Genomic DNA, 25,929 nt, shown 5'->3' on the forward strand with positions numbered 1-25,929 from the left:
AGATTCACGGTGAAACAATCCCGCCTTCCCGCAGGCTTGCCGAAGAAGCATTTTGGCCCTCTCGGCTCACTGTCCGCGCAGCCTCCGGAAGCAATCTAAGCTCCGCCCCCTGCACTCTGGACGGCGCGGAATCACAATTGACTAGAACTCCCTCCGAAGCCCGCGGGTAGGTTCTGTGTTCGGCCTGCTTTCCCCACGGGAGCCCCAGTCCCGATCACTCAGAACTGGAGCGCCGGCCTCAGGGGCACCCCGCGCTCACCGACCGAGTCCGAGGGTCTTCGCTGCCCGCGCTTTCTCACCGCCTCTTCCCGCGTTCTTCTTGGCTGAGCTGGGCCCAGCCTCTGCGACCACCCCGGGCAGTGGGCGCGGGGGAGTCAGAGGCGGACCCCGCGGCCCAGCCCCTCGCTCCTGCTGGAGCCGGCCGCCTCCATGGCCTCCCGACAGGCCGGGCCGGGCCGCGGAAGGTCCTAGGAACCGGGATTCCGGGAAGCAGGGAGCATGGTGGGGGTCTTGGCCATGGCGGCGGCAGCTGCTCCCCCTCCGGTGAAAGACTACGGGAATGAGGTGAGTTTGAATATCTCCGAATGTTGGGTGTGGGTGAAAGGTGATCCCGACTTAGGATCTGTGAGGGGAAAGGAGGGATCTGGTGAGGCCCCAGAGTCTGACATTGTGTGGAACAGTGGCTGGGGTGTGTCGTTGCTTAAAGACGTGATAGGTTCCTAGAAACATTGGGATTGTGAGATGTTTGCGGGGACCTTAAGATGCCTAGTAAAGGACTAGTTCCCAGATCCTGAAATGTTTCTGGAACTTGATGTTTTAGTCTTGTGAAATGTTATGGAGCATCCCAGGGTCAAGTCAGGGGTTCATGATAAGGAATCATAGAACTTTAGCGTTGAAAAGAATCTTTAAGTTCTACCTGTCCACCGAATCACCTGCTCTGGGAATACCGCTTAGATTGTCACTACAGGAATCAAAAAAGGTACGTCATTTAAAAATCACTATCTCATTGTTCTAGGGCTTAAGATACTGCAGTTAGAAGTCCCAGCTTGGCATGCTGTTATTCTCCAGTGTTCATCAAGTTTCAGTGAAATGTACTAAGCAGTTGTTGTTAAGAGATTCTAATGCCGTGAAGTAGTGGAGTAGCGTCTAAAAGTAGACGGTTGCTATATTTTTACACCTTTTCATTTCAAGCTCGCATCCTAACTGAAGTATGCAAACAGATGTCTTCGAAGTGAGCCAAGATGTATATTCACTTATTTCGCTGGGACTCTTTCTTACTTTTTAGAATTGAGTACTTTTGTCTGCTTGCTAATAGATGTTATGCTGATACTTCTTTGCTGAAAAGGCAGTTGCTCTGCTTGTCTCAGGTGTGAAGAAGGACTTTTGATACTTGAATTACACCGTTCTTGCTTTTTGTTTGCTCAGTTTTCCAGTCTTTTCATTACACTTTCTGCTTTTGGTGCCCTGCTTAGAGGGCTATTTCACAGTAATGATACTTACTGTTTAGTATTTTAAGGGTAAGGACCTTATACACATTATTTTACCTAATATCAGCCCTGTGATGAGGTGTTATTATCTGTATTCTACAGATGAGAGAAGGTTAAGAAGTAATTAAAAGTAAGTTAGGTTAGAAAAATAAGTTAGAAAATTAACAGTAATTTGCTCAAGGTCCCACACTAGTAGATGTCAGAGCCAGCACTTGAACTTAGATCTGCTTGACTCCACAGCCTATGGTATTGTGCCTCTGATACGAGCTCACGATAATAATACTAACAACTCATTAACATTTTCTTCTAGTACATTTATCGTTTCATTTTAAGATGTAAAATTTTAATCTGTCTGTAATTTATTTTGTCTCATATTTATCCAGAGGGTTAAAATTTGTCCCAGTACTATTTATTAACTACTTCTTTGCCCACTAACTTGAGTGCTACTATTACCATATACCAAATTTTTAAATACACACTTATGTCTCTTTCTGGTTTTCTAATCGGTTCTATTAAGTTGCCTGCCTATTCATGCATCAGTGCTATGCTTTTAATCATGATAGCCTTATAATCCATTTTAATTTTCTAGACGTATAATTCCTTTGCTACTTATCTTCAAAAGAAAAGGTTTTCTTGTTGTTCTGGCAAGTTTTTTCTAACAAATGAACTGAGGGAGTTAAAAATAAAGTTGATGGAGCTTTTTTTTAAGGGTACTGAATAGTATAAGAGGCAGGCGGTAACTCTTAATAGCACACTAAAACACTGAAAAGTCTTATTTGTTTTATTTGTAGTAAATGTCCACTATAATTTTTACTTAATTAGTAAATTTTGGGATCCTAGGCTTGTTCACCGTGTACCTGTTTCTTGGAAATAGTTAGAATAATTTCTTTATTTTTAACTAAAACAGTATAAAGGTAATGGAAATGATATGTATAGAGTTCCGAGCATGCATCAGACTTTACATGTTTGTATGTAATATGTTCATTACAAATTCTGTGGGGTGGGTGGTACTATTCAAAGGTTATAGAGCAAACAGAGGCCAACAGTAATTAACACATTTGTACACAAGCATAGGGGGCCTTGAAACTTTTTATTGACGCATAATATATAAAGTACACAAATTATAATTGTATAACTTGATGTGACATTGAGATTTGAATGTAGGTTTAACTTTAAAGCTCTTTTTCTTCCTAATATGTAATGTTTATCAACTAAGGGAGCCTTCCTTTTTTTTATCGCATTACATAAAATAATAGATCCATGTTTAGAATTTATGTTGCTTGAAATAAGTGCTTTCTTTCTTCTTTTAAATTGATAGGCAAGCAAGAAGCGAGGGACAGTCGATGACAGGACTTCTTGGAAAACAGTCCCCAAATATTTATCACCAATGGGGAAGACTGGAGACAGGGTTTTCTCTCCACCCAAATCCAGTAATATTCTGGATTATTTTAGAAAGACTTTACCCACAAATGAGAAAACTCAGACAGCAAAAAAGTACAAGATAAAGTCATCCACACCGTTGCCTGCTGACCGTGACAAAGACTGTAAAACACCTTTGGAAATGTCCTCAAATACAGAGAATAAGAAGAGAGGAAAGAGACTTAATTTATCTCATCAACTAAGTCATATTAAAACTGAAAATGAATCTGCAATTGAAATTAACAGTGATGATAGCAGGGAAGACTCCAGTTTAAGTAACAATTTTGTGGAAAGTAGTACTTCTGCTTTACTCTATAAGAAACATGTCGAGGTACTTGCAGAAAGTATTCAAGATACCAAAAAACAATCAAGCACTATGACCTCCAAAGAAAGTTCTAAGAAAGTAAGTCCTAAACAAGAGCCCTCAAAAACTGATCGCAGCAAATTGAGGAAAAGGAAGCACAGAGAGATAATAGATCTATCTGGAAGTTTACCCTTAGCAGAGGAACTAAATCTCCTTAAAAGAGATGGTAATGATAGTAAACAGATAATGCCTTCCCTAACTAACGAAATTGAAAATACTGCAAATGATGCAGAATCTAGAGATAATCTAACTAAAACAGCCCAGTTAAATGATAGTACAATAACTGTCTCATATGAGGAATTTTTAAAAAGTCACAACGGAAGTAAAGTAGAACAGGCACCAGACTCTACAGTGTCTATTTGTATTCCTTCTGAAACTGTTGACGATGCAGCCAAAAGTGGTTGTATGACTGACCCAGAAACCTATGAGATTTCCCAACAGGTCCGCTTTAAGACAGTCACTGTTGTTGCACAAGTTCACCCCATCCCCCAAGAAAAGACAGGGCAAATACCCTCAACTTTCTTGAAACAAAAGCAGGTGGAAATGGAAAATAGTCTGTCTCATCCTAAGAATGAACAGACGATTCAGAAAAGAAGATCTAATGTCGTTATATATGAGGAAGAACTAGAATTGACAGTGTTGGAAGCTGGAGGTTCTGAAGCTGTGAAACCAAGATGCACTCTAGAAGAAAGACAGCAGTTTATGAAAGCATTTAGGCAGCCAACATCAGATGCACTTAAACATGGAGTCAAAAAGTCTTCTGATAAGCAGAAAGAGCTCAATGAAAAATCTTTAAATGAGGAAGGAAGAGACAATAATTCTAAAAACATCATGGAAAATCCTAATATCCAAATGGTTTCAAATAATGGCAATTCACAGACACATGCTGATAAAGGAGGTTTTCCTAAGGAGAAAAGTAAAAAGCTGAAGAAAAAGAATAAAAAAATCTTAGATACTGGTGCTATTCCAGGTGAAAATAGAGAGAGAAACAGTCAAGAGAAAGAATCAACTTTTTCCTTTAAAGAGAAACAAAATCAAAAATGGCTTAGAAGGATTTTAAGACAAAAGAAAACAGACGTTTTCAAAAACGGCACATTACTTAACAGCAAAAACCTTGTTTGTGAAGGTGCAGCCGATGATGACCCTCCAAAAATTTCCTCTCCGTGTAGCAATAAGTCTCCAAGAAAAACTGGCATACCAGTTAAGGATAAGGTTATACACTCTAAAGCTGAGACTGAAGACAGCTCGGTATATGTTTCTACACCTAAACAAAGCAGCAGCACACCTGCTACAGTCATCGTTAGAGGTACTGATTCTGAAGACGCACAAGACGATAGTCCAGTAAAAGCTTCCACTCCAAAAGCAGCGAACTTACCAGGGAAGCGTAGCTTATATACGGCGGAATTAATAACAGTATCCTCTGATTCAGAGAGTCCTATTAGGTAAAGTTTTGTTTTGTTCTCAAGTTCTAAATATTCTGCATGTATTATTAGATGTGAAGGGAAATATGTCAAGCACTGAAGAATTTTTTTGCTAGAACACAGCTGATTTATAAGAAAAAGAAAACAGGGTTTCAAAAATGTTGCTTATTTTCCATCTTTAATTTAAAGTCAGGCATGATTTCAGAAGAATTCTAGATGTATTTTAGATGCGTTTTAAACTCTTATTTATCATAGTTGTTAATTCCTGGAGAAATATCCTCCAAATATGAATTCTGTGCATTTAACAAACATAAGATTAAAAATAAATCATAGAACTTTTTTAGGTAAGCTGAGCCATATACTGTGAGGTTTGGCCAGAAAGTTGGCTCAGGTTTTTCCATAAGATGCTACGGGAAACCCGAATGAACTTTTTGGCCAACTCAACATATACTTGCATGTTGGTTCTGGCTAATCTTAGGGGCTAATTTTCTAGAAAGCTTATGATTTATAAAATGAAACTTTATATTTTCTAAGAGTTTAACAATGAGTTTGGCTTACTTTTGAATCAGTAATTTGAAACTAATGGGGGGTGTCTTTTCTCGTTTTCTGTTTCAGAACGGTCGAGAAATTAGAGCCTTAGCTGGTTCTTTTCTGTATTTAATTGAAATTCTTACACGTTGTAATCATATGAATGTTTGTGAATACCTTTTTGGGTTTTTTTTCAGAATGAAATTCACCAGAATTAGGACTCCCAAAAAATCTAAGAAAAGGTCTAAGAAATCTGAAGCAGCTGATGAAGATTTTGAGTCTCCGACTAGAAAGGTAATTGAAATATTAGGGTGTCCTGTAAGTAGTATTCTGTTTTGTAAAACAATAACTATTACTATTGGAAGTGATACGCCAAAAGAAGATTCACATACTTCATAGATTGGTTATGTTAACTATAACCCTATATTATTTTTTGCTATTTCATTCCTCGAGTTAGCTTATTAAGAGATCAACATATCTTATTGTGAGATGAAAGCAATTGATAAAGACAGTATCGTTTACCTAGAAAAAGTTTTCTTAGTGACAGTTATATTCCAATCTTTTCCCCTAAGGCTGCTTATGGAAATAAGTGTGACTGCATTTTTTCTGTAGATTAGAGGCTAACAAGTGGGGTCTCTCAACCCTGGTACTGTTGACATTGTGTGCTGGATACTTCTTTGTTGTGGGGAACCGTCTTGTACATTGTAGGATGTTTAGCAGTAATCGTGGCCTCTGCCCGTGAGATGCCAGTAGCCCCCCAACTGCCCTAGCTATGACAAGCAAAATACCTCCAGTCATTGCTAAATATCCCCTGGAGGGAAAAATCACCCCCAGTTGAAAACCACTATCCTAAAGGGAGAGGTTGTATATATAAGAATAGTTTAGCTGATTTTGTAGAGTAAACTGCTTATCCCTCATGATGAGAGAATTGGATTCTCTCCTGGGTGAGTAGGTACAAGTGTGTGTGTGTGTATGTGTGTTGAAAAAGCCACCAGGGTGGTTCTGATGTAATCCTTGGGTGAAAGCCACTGCCACAGAAAGTTGGTATCTCTTTTGTTTTTATTTAACAACTCTCTTTTTTTTCCGCTTGGGGGGGTGCTTCTTATCTCACTCTAGGTACTATGCTTGGTACTCTTGTCATTAATCTCATAAAGTAAATATTTAACCCTGTTTTGAAGGACAGTGGCGCCAAAGGAGGTGAAAACATTTTTGAGAGTTGACATGATATATGATGGAATTTAAGCTGGGGATGGGGAAAAGGGGTACCAGGGGCTGATAAATAAGGAGAAAGTAGAGAGCTGTCAGGACGGAAGTTCCTGTTTTAGTCAGGAGTAACCAAGTGTGAGCTGGGAGGACAGGCAGCTAGGTCAGAAAGGAGGGTGTTGGAAATGACTGGTTTTTGAGATGATAGGATTATGGTTGATTTTGATTTTCTTCATTTTTCTGTTTTTTGTTTTTCTATAAACATGAACTTTCTAAAACTTTTATCAGAAAAATAACTATTAGGAAAAAAAACCCCCAGATTTCAGGTAATAGCAGAACTACATGCCAAAATGCATGTGGATATTTTTTTCACACATTGACTAAAACATGTCTTTCTTAACTGTTTCAATGATGGAGCCGTTAATTTAAATTTAGCTGGATTATTTTGAATTCTAACTTATCCTAAGGTTCATCAGCCTGTCAGAAATTTTGCTGGGGACTTCCCTGGTGGCACAGTGGTTAAGAATCCACCTGCCAATGCGGGGGACACGGGTTCGAGCCCTGGTCCGGGAAGATCCCACATGCCGCGGAGCAACTAAGCCCGTGCGCCACAACTACAGAGCCTGCGCTCTAGAGCCCGCAAGGCACAGCTACTGAGCCCACGCACCCCAACTACTGAGACCACACACCTAGAGCCTGTGCTGTGCAACAAGGGAAGCCACCACAATGAGAAGCCCGTGCACTGTAATGAAGATCCAACCCAGCCAAAAATCAATCAATCAAATAAATTTATGAAAAAGAAAAAAAAATTTTGCTAACACAACAACAAAAATCTGTCACTCTACTACTATAAAGCAGATCCTTAACATTCCTAACCTCCTTGTGTATGTTCTGAATATCCATGCCTATTCTTTTTTTTATATTTTATTTTTATTTTTAATTAAAAAAATTTTTTTTCCGTACCTATTCTTTTTAATGTTTTTAAAAGACATTTTAAAAGTTTTGGGAATTCCCTGCGGGTCCAGTGGTTAGGACTCCGCGCTTCCACTGCGGGGGCACAGGTTCGATCCCTGGTGTGGGAACTAAGATCCTGCGTGTCACAAGGCGCAGTCCAAAAAATTTTTTTTTAAGTTTTTAAAAACAGCAAACATTTGTTTAAAAGACACAGTAGTAGGGCTTCCCTGGTGGCGCAGTGGTTGAGAGTCCACCTGCCGATGCAGGGGACACGGGTTTGTGCCCCGGTCCGGGAAGATCCCACATGCCGTGGAGCGGCTGGGCCCGTGAGCCATGGCCGCTGAGCCTGCGCGTCCGGAGCCTGTGCTCCGCAACGGGAGAGGCCACAACAGTGAGAGGCCTGCGTACCGCAAACAAACAAACAAACAAACAAAAGACACAGTAGTATATAAATTTAAAAGTGAAAACTTTTACAAGTTTCTCTTTCCTGTTTAGGGGGAACCCACTTTTTTTTCTTCATTGCTATCTCTTACTTTTTAGAAAGATTCTACTGAACTTTTAAATGCTACTTATATTATTTATTTACTTGGATTTAATTTTGTTTGTTTGTTTATTTATTTGACTGCCTTGGATCTTCATTGCTGTGCGTGGGCTTTCTCTAGTTGTGGCGAGCGGGGTCTACTCTTCATTGCAGTGTGCGGGCTTCTCATTGCGATGGCTTCTCTTGTTGCAGAGCACAGGCTCTAGGTGCTCCAGCTTCAGTAATTTTGTGGCACACAGGCTCTAGAGCACAGGCTCAGTAGTTGTGGCGCATGGGCTTAGTTGCTCCATGGCATGTGGGATCTTCCCGTACCAGAGATTGAACCCGTGTCCCCTGCATTAGCAGGTGGATTCTTAAGCACTGTGCCACCAGGGAGGTCCCCAGGGGGAACCCTCTTTTAATAGTTACAAGTTCACCTGTCCAGACTTTTTCCTATCCTTAAATATTTATATGTCATTTTTAAAAGGGATCATATAATGTGAACTATTTTGCAGCTTGCTTGCTATGTGTTTTTAATCCAAATGTAAAAACCTGTAGAACTCAGAATATGGCAAATACATTATCTGGAAGATAATATTTAAATGCACAAGATCCCTTAGTACATCAGTGGTAGAGCCGGGCCTGAAGGCCAGACTTTATTCTTATCAGTGCTCTTTTCCATACCTACTACCTTTTCAGCCTCTCTCCAAAGGATTCAGCCTAAAAGTGACTAAAATCAAAGAATAGATGCCATGAAGATAATGGGGAAATAACCAATAATTCTAATCTGTAGAGACATCTGTTTGTTTGTTTGTTCGTTTGTTTTGGCTATTGTGCCTCTGACACGAGCTCACGATAATAATACTAACAACTCATTAACATTTTCTTCTAGTACATTTATCATTTCATTTTAAGATGTAAAATTTTAATCTGTCTGTAATTTATTTTGTCTCATATTTATCCAGAGGGTTAAAATTTGTCCCAGTACTATTTATTAACTACTTCTTTGCCCACTAACTTGAGTGCTACTATTACCATATACCAAATTCTTAAATACACACTTATGTCTCTTTCTGGTTTTCTAATCGGTTCTATTAAGTTGCCTGCCTATTCATGCATCAGTGCTATGCTTTTAATCATGATAGCCTTATAATCCATTTTAATTTTCTAGACGTATAATTCCTTTGCTACTTATCTTCAAAAGAAAAGGTTTTCTTGTTGTTCTGGCAAGTTTTTTCTAACAAATGAACTGAGGGAGTTAAAAATAAAGTTGATGGAGCCTTTTTTTTAAGGGTACTAAATAGTATAAGAGGCAGGCGGTAACTCTTAATAGCACACTAAAACACTGAAAAGTCTTATTTGTTTTATTTGTAGTAAATGTCCACTATAATTTTTACTTAATTAGTAAATTTTGGGATCCTAGGCTTGTTCACCGTGTACCTGTTTCTTGGAAATAGTTAGAATAATTTCTTTATTTTTAACTAAAACAGTATAAAGGGAATGGAAATGATATGTATAGAGTTCCGAGCATGCATCAGACTTCACATGTTTGTATGTAATATGTTCATTACAAATTCTGTGGGGTGGGTGGTACTATTCAAAGGCTATAGAGCAAACAGAGGCCAACAGTAATTAACACATTTGTACACAAGCATAGGGGGCCTTGAAACTTTTTATTGACGCATAATATATAAAGTACACAAATTATAATTGTATAACTTGATGTGACATTGAGATTTGAATGTAGGTTTAACTTTAAAGCTCTTTTTCTTCCTAATATGTAATGTTTATCAACTAAGGGAGCCTTCCTTTTTTTATCGCATTACATAAAATAATAGATCCATGTTTAGAATTTATGTTGCTTGAAATAAGTGCTTTCTTTCTTCTTTTAAATTGATAGGCAAGCAAGAAGCGAGGGACAGTCGATGACAGGACTTCTTGGAAAACAGTCCCCAAATATTTATCACCAATGGGGAAGACTGGAGACAGGGTTTTCTCTCCACCCAAATCCAGTAATATTCTGGATTATTTTAGAAAGACTTTACCCACAAATGAGAAAACTCAGACAGCAAAAAAGTACAAGATAAAGTCATCCACACCGTTGCCTGCTGACCGTGACAAAGACTGTAAAACACCTTTGGAAATGTCCTCAAATACAGAGAATAAGAAGAGAGGAAAGAGACTTAATTTATCTCATCAACTAAGTCATATTAAAACTGAAAATGAATCTGCAATTGAAATTAACAGTGATGATAGCAAGGAAGACTCCAGTTTAAGTAACAATTTTGTGGAAAGTAGTACTTCTGCTTTACTCTATAAGAAACATGTCGAGGTACTTGCAGAAAGTATTCAAGATACCAAAAAACAATCAAGCACTATGACCTCCAAAGAAAGTTCTAAGAAAGTAAGTCCTAAACAAGAGCCCTCAAAAACTGATCTCAGCAAATTGAGGAAAAGGAATCACAGAGAGATAATAGATCCATCTGATAGTTTACCCTTAGCAGAGGAACTAAATCTCCTTAAAAGAGATGGTAATGATAGTAAACAGATAATGCCTTCCCTAACTAACGAAATTGAAAATACTGCAAATGATGCAGAATCTAGAGATAATCTAACTAAAACAGCCCAGTTAAATGATAGTACAATAACTGTCTCATATGAGGAATTTTTAAAAAGTCACAACGAAAGTAAAGTAGAACAGGCACCAGACTCTACAGTGTCTATTTGTATTCCTTCTGAAACTGTTGACGATGCAGCCAAAAGTGGTTGTATGACTGACCCAGAAACCTATGAGATTTCCCAACAGGTCCGCTTTAAGACAGTCACTGTTGTTGCACAAGTTCACCCCATCCCCCAAGAAAAGACAGGGCAAATACCCTCAACTTTCTTGAAACAAAAGCAGGTGGAAATGGAAAATAGTCTGTCTCATCCTAAGAATGAACAGACGATTCAGAAAAGAAGATCTAATGTCGTTATATATGAGGAAGAACTAGAATTGACAGTGTTGGAAGCTGGAGGTTCTGAAGCTGTGAAACCAAGATGCACTCTAGAAGAAAGACAGCAGTTTATGAAAGCATTTAGGCAGCCAACATCAGATGCACTTAAACATGGAGTCAAAAAGTCTTCTGATAAGCAGAAAGAGCTCAATGAAAAATCTTTAAATGAGGAAGGAAGAGACAATAATTCTAAAAACATCATGGAAAATCCTAATATCCAAATGGTTTCAAATAATGGCAATTCACAGACACATGCTGATAAAGGAGGTTTTCCTAAGGAGAAAAGTAAAAAGCTGAAGAAAAAGAATAAAAAAATCTTAGATACTGGTGCTATTCCAGGTGAAAATAGAGAGAGAAACAGTCAAGAGAAAGAATCAACTTTTTCCTTTAAAGAGAAACAAAATCAAAAATGGCTTAGAAGGATTTTAAGACAAAAGAAAACAGACGTTTTCAAAAACGGCACATTACTTAACAGCAAAAACCTTGTTTGTGAAGGTGCAGCCGATGATGACCCTCCAAAAATTTCCTCTCCGTGTAGCAATAAGTCTCCAAGAAAAACTGGCATACCAGTTAAGGATAAGGTTATACACTCTAAAGCTGAGACTGAAGACAGCTCGGTATATGTTTCTACACCGAAACAAAGCAGCAGCACACCTGCTACAGTCATCGTTAGAGGTACTGATTCTGAAGACGCACAAGACGATAGTCCAGTAAAAGCTTCCACTCCAAAAGCAGCGAACTTACCAGGGAAGCGTAGCTTATATACGGCGGAATTAATAACAGTATCCTCTGATTCAGAGAGTCCTATTAGGTAAAGTTTTGTTTTGTTCTCAAGTTCTAAATATTCTGCATGTATTATTAGATGTGAAGGGAAATATGTCAAGCACTGAAGAATTTTTTTGCTAGAACACAGCTGATTTATAAGAAAAAGAAAACAGGGTTTCAAAAATGTTGCTTATTTTCCATCTTTAATTTAAAGTCAGGCATGATTTCAGAAGAATTCTAGATGTATTTTAGATGCGTTTTAAACTCTTATTTATCATAGTTGTTAATTCCTGGAGAAATATCCTCCAAATATGAATTCTGTGCATTTAACAAACATAAGATTAAAAATAAATCATAGAACTTTTTTAGGTAAGCTGAGCCATATACTGTGAGGTTTGGCCAGAAAGTTGGCTCAGGTTTTTCCATAAGATGCTACGGGAAACCCGAATGAACTTTTTGGCCAACTCAACATATACTTGCATGTTGGTTCTGGCTAATCTTAGGGGCTAATTTTCTAGAAAGCTTATGATTTATAAAATGAAACTTTATATTTTCTAAGAGTTTAACAATGAGTTTGGCTTACTTTTGAATCAGTAATTTGAAACTAATGGGGGGTGTCTTTTCTCGTTTTCTGTTTCAGAACGGTCGAGAAATTAGAGCCTTAGCTGGTTCTTTTCTGTATTTAATTGAAATTCTTACACGTTGTAATCATATGAATGTTTGTGAATACCTTTTTGGGTTTTTTTTCAGAATGAAATTCACCAGAATTAGGACTCCCAAAAAATCTAAGAAAAGGTCTAAGAAATCTGAAGCAGCTGATGAAGATTTTGAGTCTCCGACTAGAAAGGTAATTGAAATATTAGGGTGTCCTGTAAGTAGTATTCTGTTTTGTAAAACAATAACTATTACTATTGGAAGTGATACGCCAAAAGAAGATTCACATACTTCATAGATTGGTTATGTTAACTATAACCCTATATTATTTTTTGCTATTTCATTCCTCGAGTTAGCTTATTAAGAGATCAACATATCTTATTGTGAGATGAAAGCAATTGATAAAGACAGTATCGTTTACCTAGAAAAAGTTTTCTTAGTGACAGTTATATTCCAATCTTTTCCCCTAAGGCTGCTTATGGAAATAAGTGTGACTGCATTTTTTCTGTAGATTAGAGGCTAACAAGTGGGGTCTCTCAACCCTGGTACTGTTGACATTGTGTGCTGGATACTTCTTTGTTGTGGGGAACCGTCTTGTACATTGTAGGATGTTTAGCAGTAATCGTGGCCTCTGCCCGTGAGATGCCAGTAGCCCCCCAACTGCCCTAGCTATGACAAGCAAAATACCTCCAGTCATTGCTAAATATCCCCTGGAGGGAAAAATCACCCCCAGTTGAAAACCACTATCCTAAAGGGAGAGGTTGTATATATAAGAATAGTTTAGCTGATTTTGTAGAGTAAACTGCTTATCCCTCATGATGAGAGAATTGGATTCTCTCCTGGGTGAGTAGGTACAAGTGTGTGTGTGTGTATGTGTGTTGAAAAAGCCACCAGGGTGGTTCTGATGTAATCCTTGGGTGAAAGCCACTGCCACAGAAAGTTGGTATCTCTTTTGTTTTTATTTAACAACTCTCTTTTTTTTCCGCTTGGGGGGGTGCTTCTTATCTCACTCTAGGTACTATGCTTGGTACTCTTGTCATTAATCTCATAAAGTAAATATTTAACCCTGTTTTGAAGGACAGTGGCGCCAAAGGAGGTGAAAACATTTTTGAGAGTTGACATGATATATGATGGAATTTAAGCTGGGGATGGGGAAAAGGGGTACCAGGGGCTGATAAATAAGGAGAAAGTAGAGAGCTGTCAGGACGGAAGTTCCTGTTTTAGTCAGGAGTAACCAAGTGTGAGCTGGGAGGACAGGCAGCTAGGTCAGAAAGGAGGGTGTTGGAAATGACTGGTTTTTGAGATGATAGGATTATGGTTGATTTTGATTTTCTTCATTTTTCTGTTTTTTGTTTTTCTATAAACATGAACTTTCTAAAACTTTTATCAGAAAAATAACTATTAGGAAAAAAAACCCCCAGATTTCAGGTAATAGCAGAACTACATGCCAAAATGCATGTGGATATTTTTTTCACACATTGACTAAAACATGTCTTTCTTAACTGTTTCAATGATGGAGTCGTTAATTTAAATTTAGCTGGATTATTTTGAATTCTAACTTATCCTAAGGTTCATCAGCCTGTCAGAAATTTTGCTGGGGACTTCCCTGGTGGCACAGTGGTTAAGAATCCACCTGCCAATGCGGGGGACACGGGTTCGAGCCCTGGTCCGGGAAGATCCCACATGCCGCGGAGCAACTAAGCCCGTGCGCCACAACTACAGAGCCTGCGCTCTAGAGCCCGCAAGGCACAGCTACTGAGCCCACGCACCCCAACTACTGAGACCACACACCTAGAGCCTGTGCTGTGCAACAAGGGAAGCCACCACAATGAGAAGCCCGCGCACTGTAATGAAGATCCAACCCAGCCAAAAATCAATCAATCAAATAAATTTATGAAAAAGAAAAAAAAATTTTGCTAACACAACAACAAAAATCTGTCACTCTACTACTATAAAGCAGATCCTTAACATTCCTAACCTCCTTGTGTATGTTCTGAATATCCATGCCTATTCTTTTTTTTATATTTTATTTTTATTTTTAATTAAAAAAATTTTTTTTCCGTACCTATTCTTTTTAATGTTTTTAAAAGACATTTTAAAAGTTTTGGGAATTCCCTGCGGGTCCAGTGGTTAGGACTCCGCGCTTCCACTGCGGGGGCACAGGTTCGATCCCTGGTGTGGGAACTAAGATCCTGCGTGTCACAAGGCGCAGTCCAAAAAAATTTTTTTTAAGTTTTTAAAAACAGCAAACATTTGTTTAAAAGACACAGTAGTAGGGCTTCCCTGGTGGCGCAGTGGTTGAGAGTCCACCTGCCGATGCAGGGGACACGGGTTTGTGCCCCGGTCCGGGAAGATCCCACATGCCGTGGAGCGGCTGGGCCCGTGAGCCATGGCCGCTGAGCCTGCGCGTCCGGAGCCTGTGCTCCGCAACGGGAGAGGCCACAACAGTGAGAGGCCTGCGTACCGCAAACAAACAAACAAACAAACAAAAGACACAGTAGTATATAAATTTAAAAGTGAAAACTTTTACAAGTTTCTCTTTCCTGTTTAGGGGGAACCCACTTTTTTTTCTTCATTGCTATCTCTTACTTTTTAGAAAGATTCTACTGAACTTTTAAATGCTACTTATATTATTTATTTACTTGGATTTAATTTTGTTTGTTTGTTTATTTATTTGACTGCCTTGGATCTTCATTGCTGTGCGTGGGCTTTCTCTAGTTGTGGCGAGCGGGGTCTACTCTTCATTGCAGTGTGCGGGCTTCTCATTGCGATGGCTTCTCTTGTTGCAGAGCACAGGCTCTAGGTGCTCCAGCTTCAGTAATTTTGTGGCACACAGGCTCTAGAGCACAGGCTCAGTAGTTGTGGCGCATGGGCTTAGTTGCTCCATGGCATGTGGGATCTTCCCGTACCAGAGATTGAACCCGTGTCCCCTGCATTAGCAGGTGGATTCTTAAGCACTGTGCCACCAGGGAGGTCCCCAGGGGGAACCCTCTTTTAATAGTTACAAGTTCACCTGTCCAGACTTTTTCCTATCCTTAAATATTTATATGTCATTTTTAAAAGGGATCATATAATGTGAACTATTTTGCAGCTTGCTTGCTATGTGTTTTTAATCCAAATGTAAAAACCTGTAGAACTCAGAATATGGCAAATACATTATCTGGAAGATAATATTTAAATGCACAAGATCCCTTAGTACATCAGTGGTAGAGCCGGGCCTGAAGGCCAGACTTTATTCTTATCAGTGCTCTTTTCCATACCTACTACCTTTTCAGCCTCTCTCCAAAGGATTCAGCCTAAAAGTGACTAAAATCAAAGAATAGATGCCATGAAGATAATGGGGAAATAACCAATAATTCTAATCTGTAGAGACATCTGTTTGTTTGTTTGTTCGTTTGTTTTGGCTATTGTGCCTCTGACACGAGCTCACGATAATAATACTAACAACTCATTAACATTTTCTTCTAGTACATTTATCATTTCATTTTAAGATGTAAAATTTTAATCTGTCTGTAATTTATTTTGTCTCATATTTATCCAGAGGGTTAAAATTTGTCCCAGTACTATTTATTAACTACTTCTTTGCCCACTAACTTGAGTGCTACTATTACCATATACCAAATTCTTAAATACACACTTATGTCTCTTTCTGGTTTTCTAATCGGTTCTATTAAGTTGCCTGCCTATTCATGCATCAGTGCTATGCTTTTAATCATGATAGCCTTATAATCCATTTTAATTTTCTAGACGTATAATTCCTTTGCTACTTATCTTCAAAAGAAAAGGTTTTCTTGTTGTTCTGGCAAGTTTTTTCTAACAAATGAACTGAGGGAGTTAAAAATAAAGTTGATGGAGCCTTTTTTTTAAGGGTACTAAATAGTATAAGAGGCAGGCGGTAACTCTTAATAGCACACTAAAACACTGAAAAGTCTTATTTGTTTTATTTGTAGTAAATGTCCACTATAATTTTTACTTAATTAGTAAATTTTGGGATCCTAGGCTTGTTCACCGTGTACCTGTTTCTTGGAAATAGTTAGAATAATTTCTTTATTTTTAACTAAAACAGTATAAAGGGAATGGAAATGATATGTATAGAGTTCCGAGCATGCATCAGACTTCACATGTTTGTATGTAATATGTTCATTACAAATTCTGTGGGGTGGGTGGTACTATTCAAAGGCTATAGAGCAAACAGAGGCCAACAGTAATTAACACATTTGTACACAAGCATAGGGGGCCTTGAAACTTTTTATTGACGCATAATATATAAAGTACACAAATTATAATTGTATAACTTGATGTGACATTGAGATTTGAATGTAGGTTTAACTTTAAAGCTCTTTTTCTTCCTAATATGTAATGTTTATCAACTAAGGGAGCCTTCCTTTTTTTATCGCATTACATAAAATAATAGATCCATGTTTAGAATTTATGTTGCTTGAAATAAGTGCTTTCTTTCTTCTTTTAAATTGATAGGCAAGCAAGAAGCGAGGGACAGTCGATGACAGGACTTCTTGGAAAACAGTCCCCAAATATTTATCACCAATGGGGAAGACTGGAGACAGGGTTTTCTCTCCACCCAAATCCAGTAATATTCTGGATTATTTTAGAAAGACTTTACCCACAAATGAGAAAACTCAGACAGCAAAAAAGTACAAGATAAAGTCATCCACACCGTTGCCTGCTGACCGTGACAAAGACTGTAAAACACCTTTGGAAATGTCCTCAAATACAGAGAATAAGAAGAGAGGAAAGAGACTTAATTTATCTCATCAACTAAGTCATATTAAAACTGAAAATGAATCTGCAATTGAAATTAACAGTGATGATAGCAAGGAAGACTCCAGTTTAAGTAACAATTTTGTGGAAAGTAGTACTTCTGCTTTACTCTATAAGAAACATGTCGAGGTACTTGCAGAAAGTATTCAAGATACCAAAAAACAATCAAGCACTATGACCTCCAAAGAAAGTTCTAAGAAAGTAAGTCCTAAACAAGAGCCCTCAAAAACTGATCTCAGCAAATTGAGGAAAAGGAATCACAGAGAGATAATAGATCCATCTGATAGTTTACCCTTAGCAGAGGAACTAAATCTCCTTAAAAGAGATGGTAATGATAGTAAACAGATAATGCCTTCCCTAACTAACGAAATTGAAAATACTGCAAATGATGCAGAATCTAGAGATAATCTAACTAAAACAGCCCAGTTAAATGATAGTACAATAACTGTCTCATATGAGGAATTTTTAAAAAGTCACAACGAAAGTAAAGTAGAACAGGCACCAGACTCTACAGTGTCTATTTGTATTCCTTCTGAAACTGTTGACGATGCAGCCAAAAGTGGTTGTATGACTGACCCAGAAACCTATGAGATTTCCCAACAGGTCCGCTTTAAGACAGTCACTGTTGTTGCACAAGTTCACCCCATCCCCCAAGAAAAGACAGGGCAAATACCCTCAACTTTCTTGAAACAAAAGCAGGTGGAAATGGAAAATAGTCTGTCTCATCCTAAGAATGAACAGACGATTCAGAAAAGAAGATCTAATGTCGTTATATATGAGGAAGAACTAGAATTGACAGTGTTGGAAGCTGGAGGTTCTGAAGCTGTGAAACCAAGATGCACTCTAGAAGAAAGACAGCAGTTTATGAAAGCATTTAGGCAGCCAACATCAGATGCACTTAAACATGGAGTCAAAAAGTCTTCTGATAAGCAGAAAGAGCTCAATGAAAAATCTTTAAATGAGGAAGGAAGAGACAATAATTCTAAAAACATCATGGAAAATCCTAATATCCAAATGGTTTCAAATAATGGCAATTCACAGACACATGCTGATAAAGGAGGTTTTCCTAAGGAGAAAAGTAAAAAGCTGAAGAAAAAGAATAAAAAAATCTTAGATACTGGTGCTATTCCAGGTGAAAATAGAGAGAGAAACAGTCAAGAGAAAGAATCAACTTTTTCCTTTAAAGAGAAACAAAATCAAAAATGGCTTAGAAGGATTTTAAGACAAAAGAAAACAGACGTTTTCAAAAACGGCACATTACTTAACAGCAAAAACCTTGTTTGTGAAGGTGCAGCCGATGATGACCCTCCAAAAATTTCCTCTCCGTGTAGCAATAAGTCTCCAAGAAAAACTGGCATACCAGTTAAGGATAAGGTTATACACTCTAAAGCTGAGACTGAAGACAGCTCGGTATATGTTTCTACACCGAAACAAAGCAGCAGCACACCTGCTACAGTCATCGTTAGAGGTACTGATTCTGAAGACGCACAAGACGATAGTCCAGTAAAAGCTTCCACTCCAAAAGCAGCGAACTTACCAGGGAAGCGTAGCTTATATACGGCGGAATTAATAACAGTATCCTCTGATTCAGAGAGTCCTATTAGGTAAAGTTTTGTTTTGTTCTCAAGTTCTAAATATTCTGCATGTATTATTAGATGTGAAGGGAAATATGTCAAGCACTGAAGAATTTTTTTGCTAGAACACAGCTGATTTATAAGAAAAAGAAAACAGGGTTTCAAAAATGTTGCTTATTTTCCATCTTTAATTTATAAAGTCAGGCATGATTTCAGAAGAATTCTAGATGTATTTTAGATGCGTTTTAAACTCTTATTTATCATAGTTGTTAATTCCTGGAGAAATATCCTCCAAATATGAATTCTGTGCATTTAACAAACATAAGATTAAAAATAAATCATAGAACTTTTTTAGGTAAGCTGAGCCATATACTGTGAGGTTTGGCCAGAAAGTTGGCTCAGGTTTTTCCATAAGATGCTACGGGAAACCCGAATGAACTTTTTGGCCAACTCAACATATACTTGCATGTTGGTTCTGGCTAATCTTAGGGGCTAATTTTCTAGAAAGCTTATGATTTATAAAATGAAACTTTATATTTTCTAAGAGTTTAACAATGAGTTTGGCTTACTTTTGAATCAGTAATTTGAAACTAATGGGGGGTGTCTTTTCTCGTTTTCTGTTTCAGAACGGTCGAGAAATTAGAGCCTTAGCTGGTTCTTTTCTGTATTTAATTGAAATTCTTACACGTTGTAATCATATGAATGTTTGTGAATACCTTTTTGGGTTTTTTTTCAGAATGAAATTCACCAGAATTAGGACTCCCAAAAAATCTAAGAAAAGGTCTAAGAAATCTGAAGCAGCTGATGAAGATTTTGAGTCTCCGACTAGAAAGGTAATTGAAATATTAGGGTGTCCTGTAAGTAGTATTCTGTTTTGTAAAACAATAACTATTACTATTGGAAGTGATACGCCAAAAGAAGATTCACATACTTCATAGATTGGTTATGTTAACTATAACCCTATATTATTTTTTGCTATTTCATTCCTCGAGTTAGCTTATTAAGAGATCAACATATCTTATTGTGAGATGAAAGCAATTGATAAAGACAGTATCGTTTACCTAGAAAAAGTTTTCTTAGTGACAGTTATATTCCAATCTTTTCCCCTAAGGCTGCTTATGGAAATAAGTGTGACTGCATTTTTTCTGTAGATTAGAGGCTAACAAGTGGGGTCTCTCAACCCTGGTACTGTTGACATTGTGTGCTGGATACTTCTTTGTTGTGGGGAACCGTCTTGTACATTGTAGGATGTTTAGCAGTAATCGTGGCCTCTGCCCGTGAGATGCCAGTAGCCCCCCAACTGCCCTAGCTATGACAAGCAAAATACCTCCAGTCATTGCTAAATATCCCCTGGAGGGAAAAATCACCCCCAGTTGAAAACCACTATCCTAAAGGGAGAGGTTGTATATATAAGAATAGTTTAGCTGATTTTGTAGAGTAAACTGCTTATCCCTCATGATGAGAGAATTGGATTCTCTCCTGGGTGAGTAGGTACAAGTGTGTGTGTGTGTATGTGTGTTGAAAAAGCCACCAGGGTGGTTCTGATGTAATCCTTGGGTGAAAGCCACTGCCACAGAAAGTTGGTATCTCTTTTGTTTTTATTTAACAACTCTCTTTTTTTTCCGCTTGGGGGGGTGCTTCTTATCTCACTCTAGGTACTATGCTTGGTACTCTTGTCATTAATCTCATAAAGTAAATATTTAACCCTGTTTTGAAGGACAGTGGCGCCAAAGGAGGTGAAAACATTTTTGAGAGTTGACATGATATATGATGGAATTTAAGCTGGGGATGGGGAAAAGGGGTACCAGGGGCTGATAAATAAGGAGAAAGTAGAGAGCTGTCAGGACGGAAGTTCCTGTTTTAGTCAGGAGTAACCAAGTGTGAGCTGGGAGGACAGGCAGCTAGGTCAGAAAGGAGGGTGTTGGAAATGACTGGTTTTTGAGATGATAGGATTATGGTTGATTTTGATTTTCTTCATTTTTCTGTTTTTTGTTTTTCTATAAACATGAACTTTCTAAAACTTTTATCAGAAAAATAACTATTAGGAAAAAAAACCCCCAGATTTCAGGTAATAGCAGAACTACATGCCAAAATGCATGTGGATATTTTTTTCACACATTGACTAAAACATGTCTTTCTTAACTGTTTCAATGATGGAGTCGTTAATTTAAATTTAGCTGGATTATTTTGAATTCTAACTTATCCTAAGGTTCATCAGCCTGTCAGAAATTTTGCTGGGGACTTCCCTGGTGGCACAGTGGTTAAGAATCCACCTGCCAATGCGGGGGACACGGGTTCGAGCCCTGGTCCGGGAAGATCCCACATGCCGCGGAGCAACTAAGCCCGTGCGCCACAACTACAGAGCCTGCGCTCTAGAGCCCGCAAGGCACAGCTACTGAGCCCACGCACCCCAACTACTGAGACCACACACCTAGAGCCTGTGCTGTGCAACAAGGGAAGCCACCACAATGAGAAGCCCGCGCACTGTAATGAAGATCCAACCCAGCCAAAAATCAATCAATCAAATAAATTTATGAAAAAGAAAAAAAAATTTTGCTAACACAACAACAAAAATCTGTCACTCTACTACTATAAAGCAGATCCTTAACATTCCTAACCTCCTTGTGTATGTTCTGAATATCCATGCCTATTCTTTTTTTTATATTTTATTTTTATTTTTAATTAAAAAAATTTTTTTTCCGTACCTATTCTTTTTAATGTTTTTAAAAGACATTTAAAAAGTTTTGGGAATTCCCTGCGGGTCCAGTGGTTAGGACTCCGCGCTTCCACTGCGGGGGCACAGGTTCGATCCCTGGTGTGGGAACTAAGATCCTGCGTGTCACAAGGCGCAGTCCAAAAAATTTTTTTTTAAGTTTTTAAAAACAGCAAACATTTGTTTAAAAGACACAGTAGTAGGGCTTCCCTGGTGGCGCAGTGGTTGAGAGTCCACCTGCCGATGCAGGGGACACGGGTTTGTGCCCCGGTCCGGGAAGATCCCACATGCCGTGGAGCGGCTGGGCCCGTGAGCCATGGCCGCTGAGCCTGCGCGTCCGGAGCCTGTGCTCCGCAACGGGAGAGGCCACAACAGTGAGAGGCCTGCGTACCGCAAACAAACAAACAAACAAACAAAAGACACAGTAGTATATAAATTTAAAAGTGAAAACTTTTACAAGTTTCTCTTTCCTGTTTAGGGGGAACCCACTTTTTTTTCTTCATTGCTATCTCTTACTTTTTAGAAAGATTCTACTGAACTTTTAAATGCTACTTATATTATTTATTTACTTGGATTTAATTTTGTTTGTTTGTTTATTTATTTGACTGCCTTGGATCTTCATTGCTGTGCGTGGGCTTTCTCTAGTTGTGGCGAGCGGGGTCTACTCTTCATTGCAGTGTGCGGGCTTCTCATTGCGATGGCTTCTCTTGTTGCAGAGCACAGGCTCTAGGTGCTCCAGCTTCAGTAATTTTGTGGCACACAGGCTCTAGAGCACAGGCTCAGTAGTTGTGGCGCATGGGCTTAGTTGCTCCATGGCATGTGGGATCTTCCCGTACCAGAGATTGAACCCGTGTCCCCTGCATTAGCAGGTGGATTCTTAAGCACTGTGCCACCAGGGAGGTCCCCAGGGGGAACCCTCTTTTAATAGTTACAAGTTCACCTGTCCAGACTTTTTCCTATCCTTAAATATTTATATGTCATTTTTAAAAGGGATCATATAATGTGAACTATTTTGCAGCTTGCTTGCTATGTGTTTTTAATCCAAATGTAAAAACCTGTAGAACTCAGAATATGGCAAATACATTATCTGGAAGATAATATTTAAATGCACAAGATCCCTTAGTACATCAGTGGTAGAGCCGGGCCTGAAGGCCAGACTTTATTCTTATCAGTGCTCTTTTCCATACCTACTACCTTTTCAGCCTCTCTCCAAAGGATTCAGCCTAAAAGTGACTAAAATCAAAGAATAGATGCCATGAAGATAATGGGGAAATAACCAATAATTCTAATCTGTAGAGACATCTGTTTGTTTGTTTGTTCGTTTGTTTTGGCTATTGTGCCTCTGACACGAGCTCACGATAATAATACTAACAACTCATTAACATTTTCTTCTAGTACATTTATCATTTCATTTTAAGATGTAAAATTTTAATCTGTCTGTAATTTATTTTGTCTCATATTTATCCAGAGGGTTAAAATTTGTCCCAGTACTATTTATTAACTACTTCTTTGCCCACTAACTTGAGTGCTACTATTACCATATACCAAATTCTTAAATACACACTTATGTCTCTTTCTGGTTTTCTAATCGGTTCTATTAAGTTGCCTGCCTATTCATGCATCAGTGCTATGCTTTTAATCATGATAGCCTTATAATCCATTTTAATTTTCTAGACGTATAATTCCTTTGCTACTTATCTTCAAAAGAAAAGGTTTTCTTGTTGTTCTGGCAAGTTTTTTCTAACAAATGAACTGAGGGAGTTAAAAATAAAGTTGATGGAGCCTTTTTTTTAAGGGTACTAAATAGTATAAGAGGCAGGCGGTAACTCTTAATAGCACACTAAAACACTGAAAAGTCTTATTTGTTTTATTTGTAGTAAATGTCCACTATAATTTTTACTTAATTAGTAAATTTTGGGATCCTAGGCTTGTTCACCGTGTACCTGTTTCTTGGAAATAGTTAGAATAATTTCTTTATTTTTAACTAAAACAGTATAAAGGGAATGGAAATGATATGTATAGAGTTCCGAGCATGCATCAGACTTCACATGTTTGTATGTAATATGTTCATTACAAATTCTGTGGGGTGGGTGGTACTATTCAAAGGCTATAGAGCAAACAGAGGCCAACAGTAATTAACACATTTGTACACAAGCATAGGGGGCCTTGAAACTTTTTATTGACGCATAATATATAAAGTACACAAATTATAATTGTATAACTTGATGTGACATTGAGATTTGAATGTAGGTTTAACTTTAAAGCTCTTTTTCTTCCTAATATGTAATGTTTATCAACTAAGGGAGCCTTCCTTTTTTTATCGCATTACATAAAATAATAGATCCATGTTTAGAATTTATGTTGCTTGAAATAAGTGCTTTCTTTCTTCTTTTAAATTGATAGGCAAGCAAGAAGCGAGGGACAGTCGATGACAGGACTTCTTGGAAAACAGTCCCCAAATATTTATCACCAATGGGGAAGACTGGAGACAGGGTTTTCTCTCCACCCAAATCCAGTAATATTCTGGATTATTTTAGAAAGACTTTACCCACAAATGAGAAAACTCAGACAGCAAAAAAGTACAAGATAAAGTCATCCACACCGTTGCCTGCTGACCGTGACAAAGACTGTAAAACACCTTTGGAAATGTCCTCAAATACAGAGAATAAGAAGAGAGGAAAGAGACTTAATTTATCTCATCAACTAAGTCATATTAAAACTGAAAATGAATCTGCAATTGAAATTAACAGTGATGATAGCAAGGAAGACTCCAGTTTAAGTAACAATTTTGTGGAAAGTAGTACTTCTGCTTTACTCTATAAGAAACATGTCGAGGTACTTGCAGAAAGTATTCAAGATACCAAAAAACAATCAAGCACTATGACCTCCAAAGAAAGTTCTAAGAAAGTAAGTCCTAAACAAGAGCCCTCAAAAACTGATCTCAGCAAATTGAGGAAAAGGAATCACAGAGAGATAATAGATCCATCTGATAGTTTACCCTTAGCAGAGGAACTAAATCTCCTTAAAAGAGATGGTAATGATAGTAAACAGATAATGCCTTCCCTAACTAACGAAATTGAAAATACTGCAAATGATGCAGAATCTAGAGATAATCTAACTAAAACAGCCCAGTTAAATGATAGTACAATAACTGTCTCATATGAGGAATTTTTAAAAAGTCACAACGAAAGTAAAGTAGAACAGGCACCAGACTCTACAGTGTCTATTTGTATTCCTTCTGAAACTGTTGACGATGCAGCCAAAAGTGGTTGTATGACTGACCCAGAAACCTATGAGATTTCCCAACAGGTCCGCTTTAAGACAGTCACTGTTGTTGCACAAGTTCACCCCATCCCCCAAGAAAAGACAGGGCAAATACCCTCAACTTTCTTGAAACAAAAGCAGGTGGAAATGGAAAATAGTCTGTCTCATCCTAAGAATGAACAGACGATTCAGAAAAGAAGATCTAATGTCGTTATATATGAGGAAGAACTAGAATTGACAGTGTTGGAAGCTGGAGGTTCTGAAGCTGTGAAACCAAGATGCACTCTAGAAGAAAGACAGCAGTTTATGAAAGCATTTAGGCAGCCAACATCAGATGCACTTAAACATGGAGTCAAAAAGTCTTCTGATAAGCAGAAAGAGCTCAATGAAAAATCTTTAAATGAGGAAGGAAGAGACAATAATTCTAAAAACATCATGGAAAATCCTAATATCCAAATGGTTTCAAATAATGGCAATTCACAGACACATGCTGATAAAGGAGGTTTTCCTAAGGAGAAAAGTAAAAAGCTGAAGAAAAAGAATAAAAAAATCTTAGATACTGGTGCTATTCCAGGTGAAAATAGAGAGAGAAACAGTCAAGAGAAAGAATCAACTTTTTCCTTTAAAGAGAAACAAAATCAAAAATGGCTTAGAAGGATTTTAAGACAAAAGAAAACAGACGTTTTCAAAAACGGCACATTACTTAACAGCAAAAACCTTGTTTGTGAAGGTGCAGCCGATGATGACCCTCCAAAAATTTCCTCTCCGTGTAGCAATAAGTCTCCAAGAAAAACTGGCATACCAGTTAAGGATAAGGTTATACACTCTAAAGCTGAGACTGAAGACAGCTCGGTATATGTTTCTACACCGAAACAAAGCAGCAGCACACCTGCTACAGTCATCGTTAGAGGTACTGATTCTGAAGACGCACAAGACGATAGTCCAGTAAAAGCTTCCACTCCAAAAGCAGCGAACTTACCAGGGAAGCGTAGCTTATATACGGCGGAATTAATAACAGTATCCTCTGATTCAGAGAGTCCTATTAGGTAAAGTTTTGTTTTGTTCTCAAGTTCTAAATATTCTGCATGTATTATTAGATGTGAAGGGAAATATGTCAAGCACTGAAGAATTTTTTTGCTAGAACACAGCTGATTTATAAGAAAAAGAAAACAGGGTTTCAAAAATGTTGCTTATTTTCCATCTTTAATTTATAAAGTCAGGCATGATTTCAGAAGAATTCTAGATGTATTTTAGATGCGTTTTAAACTCTTATTTATCATAGTTGTTA

General features: G+C 38.0%; 1 protein-coding gene across 1 annotated transcript in view; it reads left to right on the forward strand.

The window, feature by feature from the left end:
- Positions 1-402: 402 nt before the first annotated feature.
- The window catches only part of LOC132478207 (uncharacterized), a 46,436-nt gene continuing 20,909 nt past the window's right edge, over positions 403-25,929 (forward strand). Inside the window, exons 1-8 of the mRNA XM_060081197.1 lie at positions 403-564; positions 2,806-4,712; positions 5,417-5,513; positions 9,797-11,703; positions 12,408-12,504; positions 16,788-18,694; positions 19,401-19,497; positions 23,781-25,687. Coding sequence (XP_059937180.1) covers positions 499-564; positions 2,806-4,712; positions 5,417-5,513; positions 9,797-11,703; positions 12,408-12,504; positions 16,788-18,694; positions 19,401-19,497; positions 23,781-25,687 — 7,985 coding nt within the window. The 5' untranslated portion in view covers positions 403-498. The remainder of the gene's footprint in view (positions 565-2,805; positions 4,713-5,416; positions 5,514-9,796; positions 11,704-12,407; positions 12,505-16,787; positions 18,695-19,400; positions 19,498-23,780; positions 25,688-25,929) is intronic.

This window comes from Mesoplodon densirostris, chromosome 18 (genome assembly GCF_025265405.1).
Source record: "Mesoplodon densirostris isolate mMesDen1 chromosome 18, mMesDen1 primary haplotype, whole genome shotgun sequence".
Lineage (NCBI taxonomy): Eukaryota > Metazoa > Chordata > Mammalia > Artiodactyla > Ziphiidae > Mesoplodon > Mesoplodon densirostris.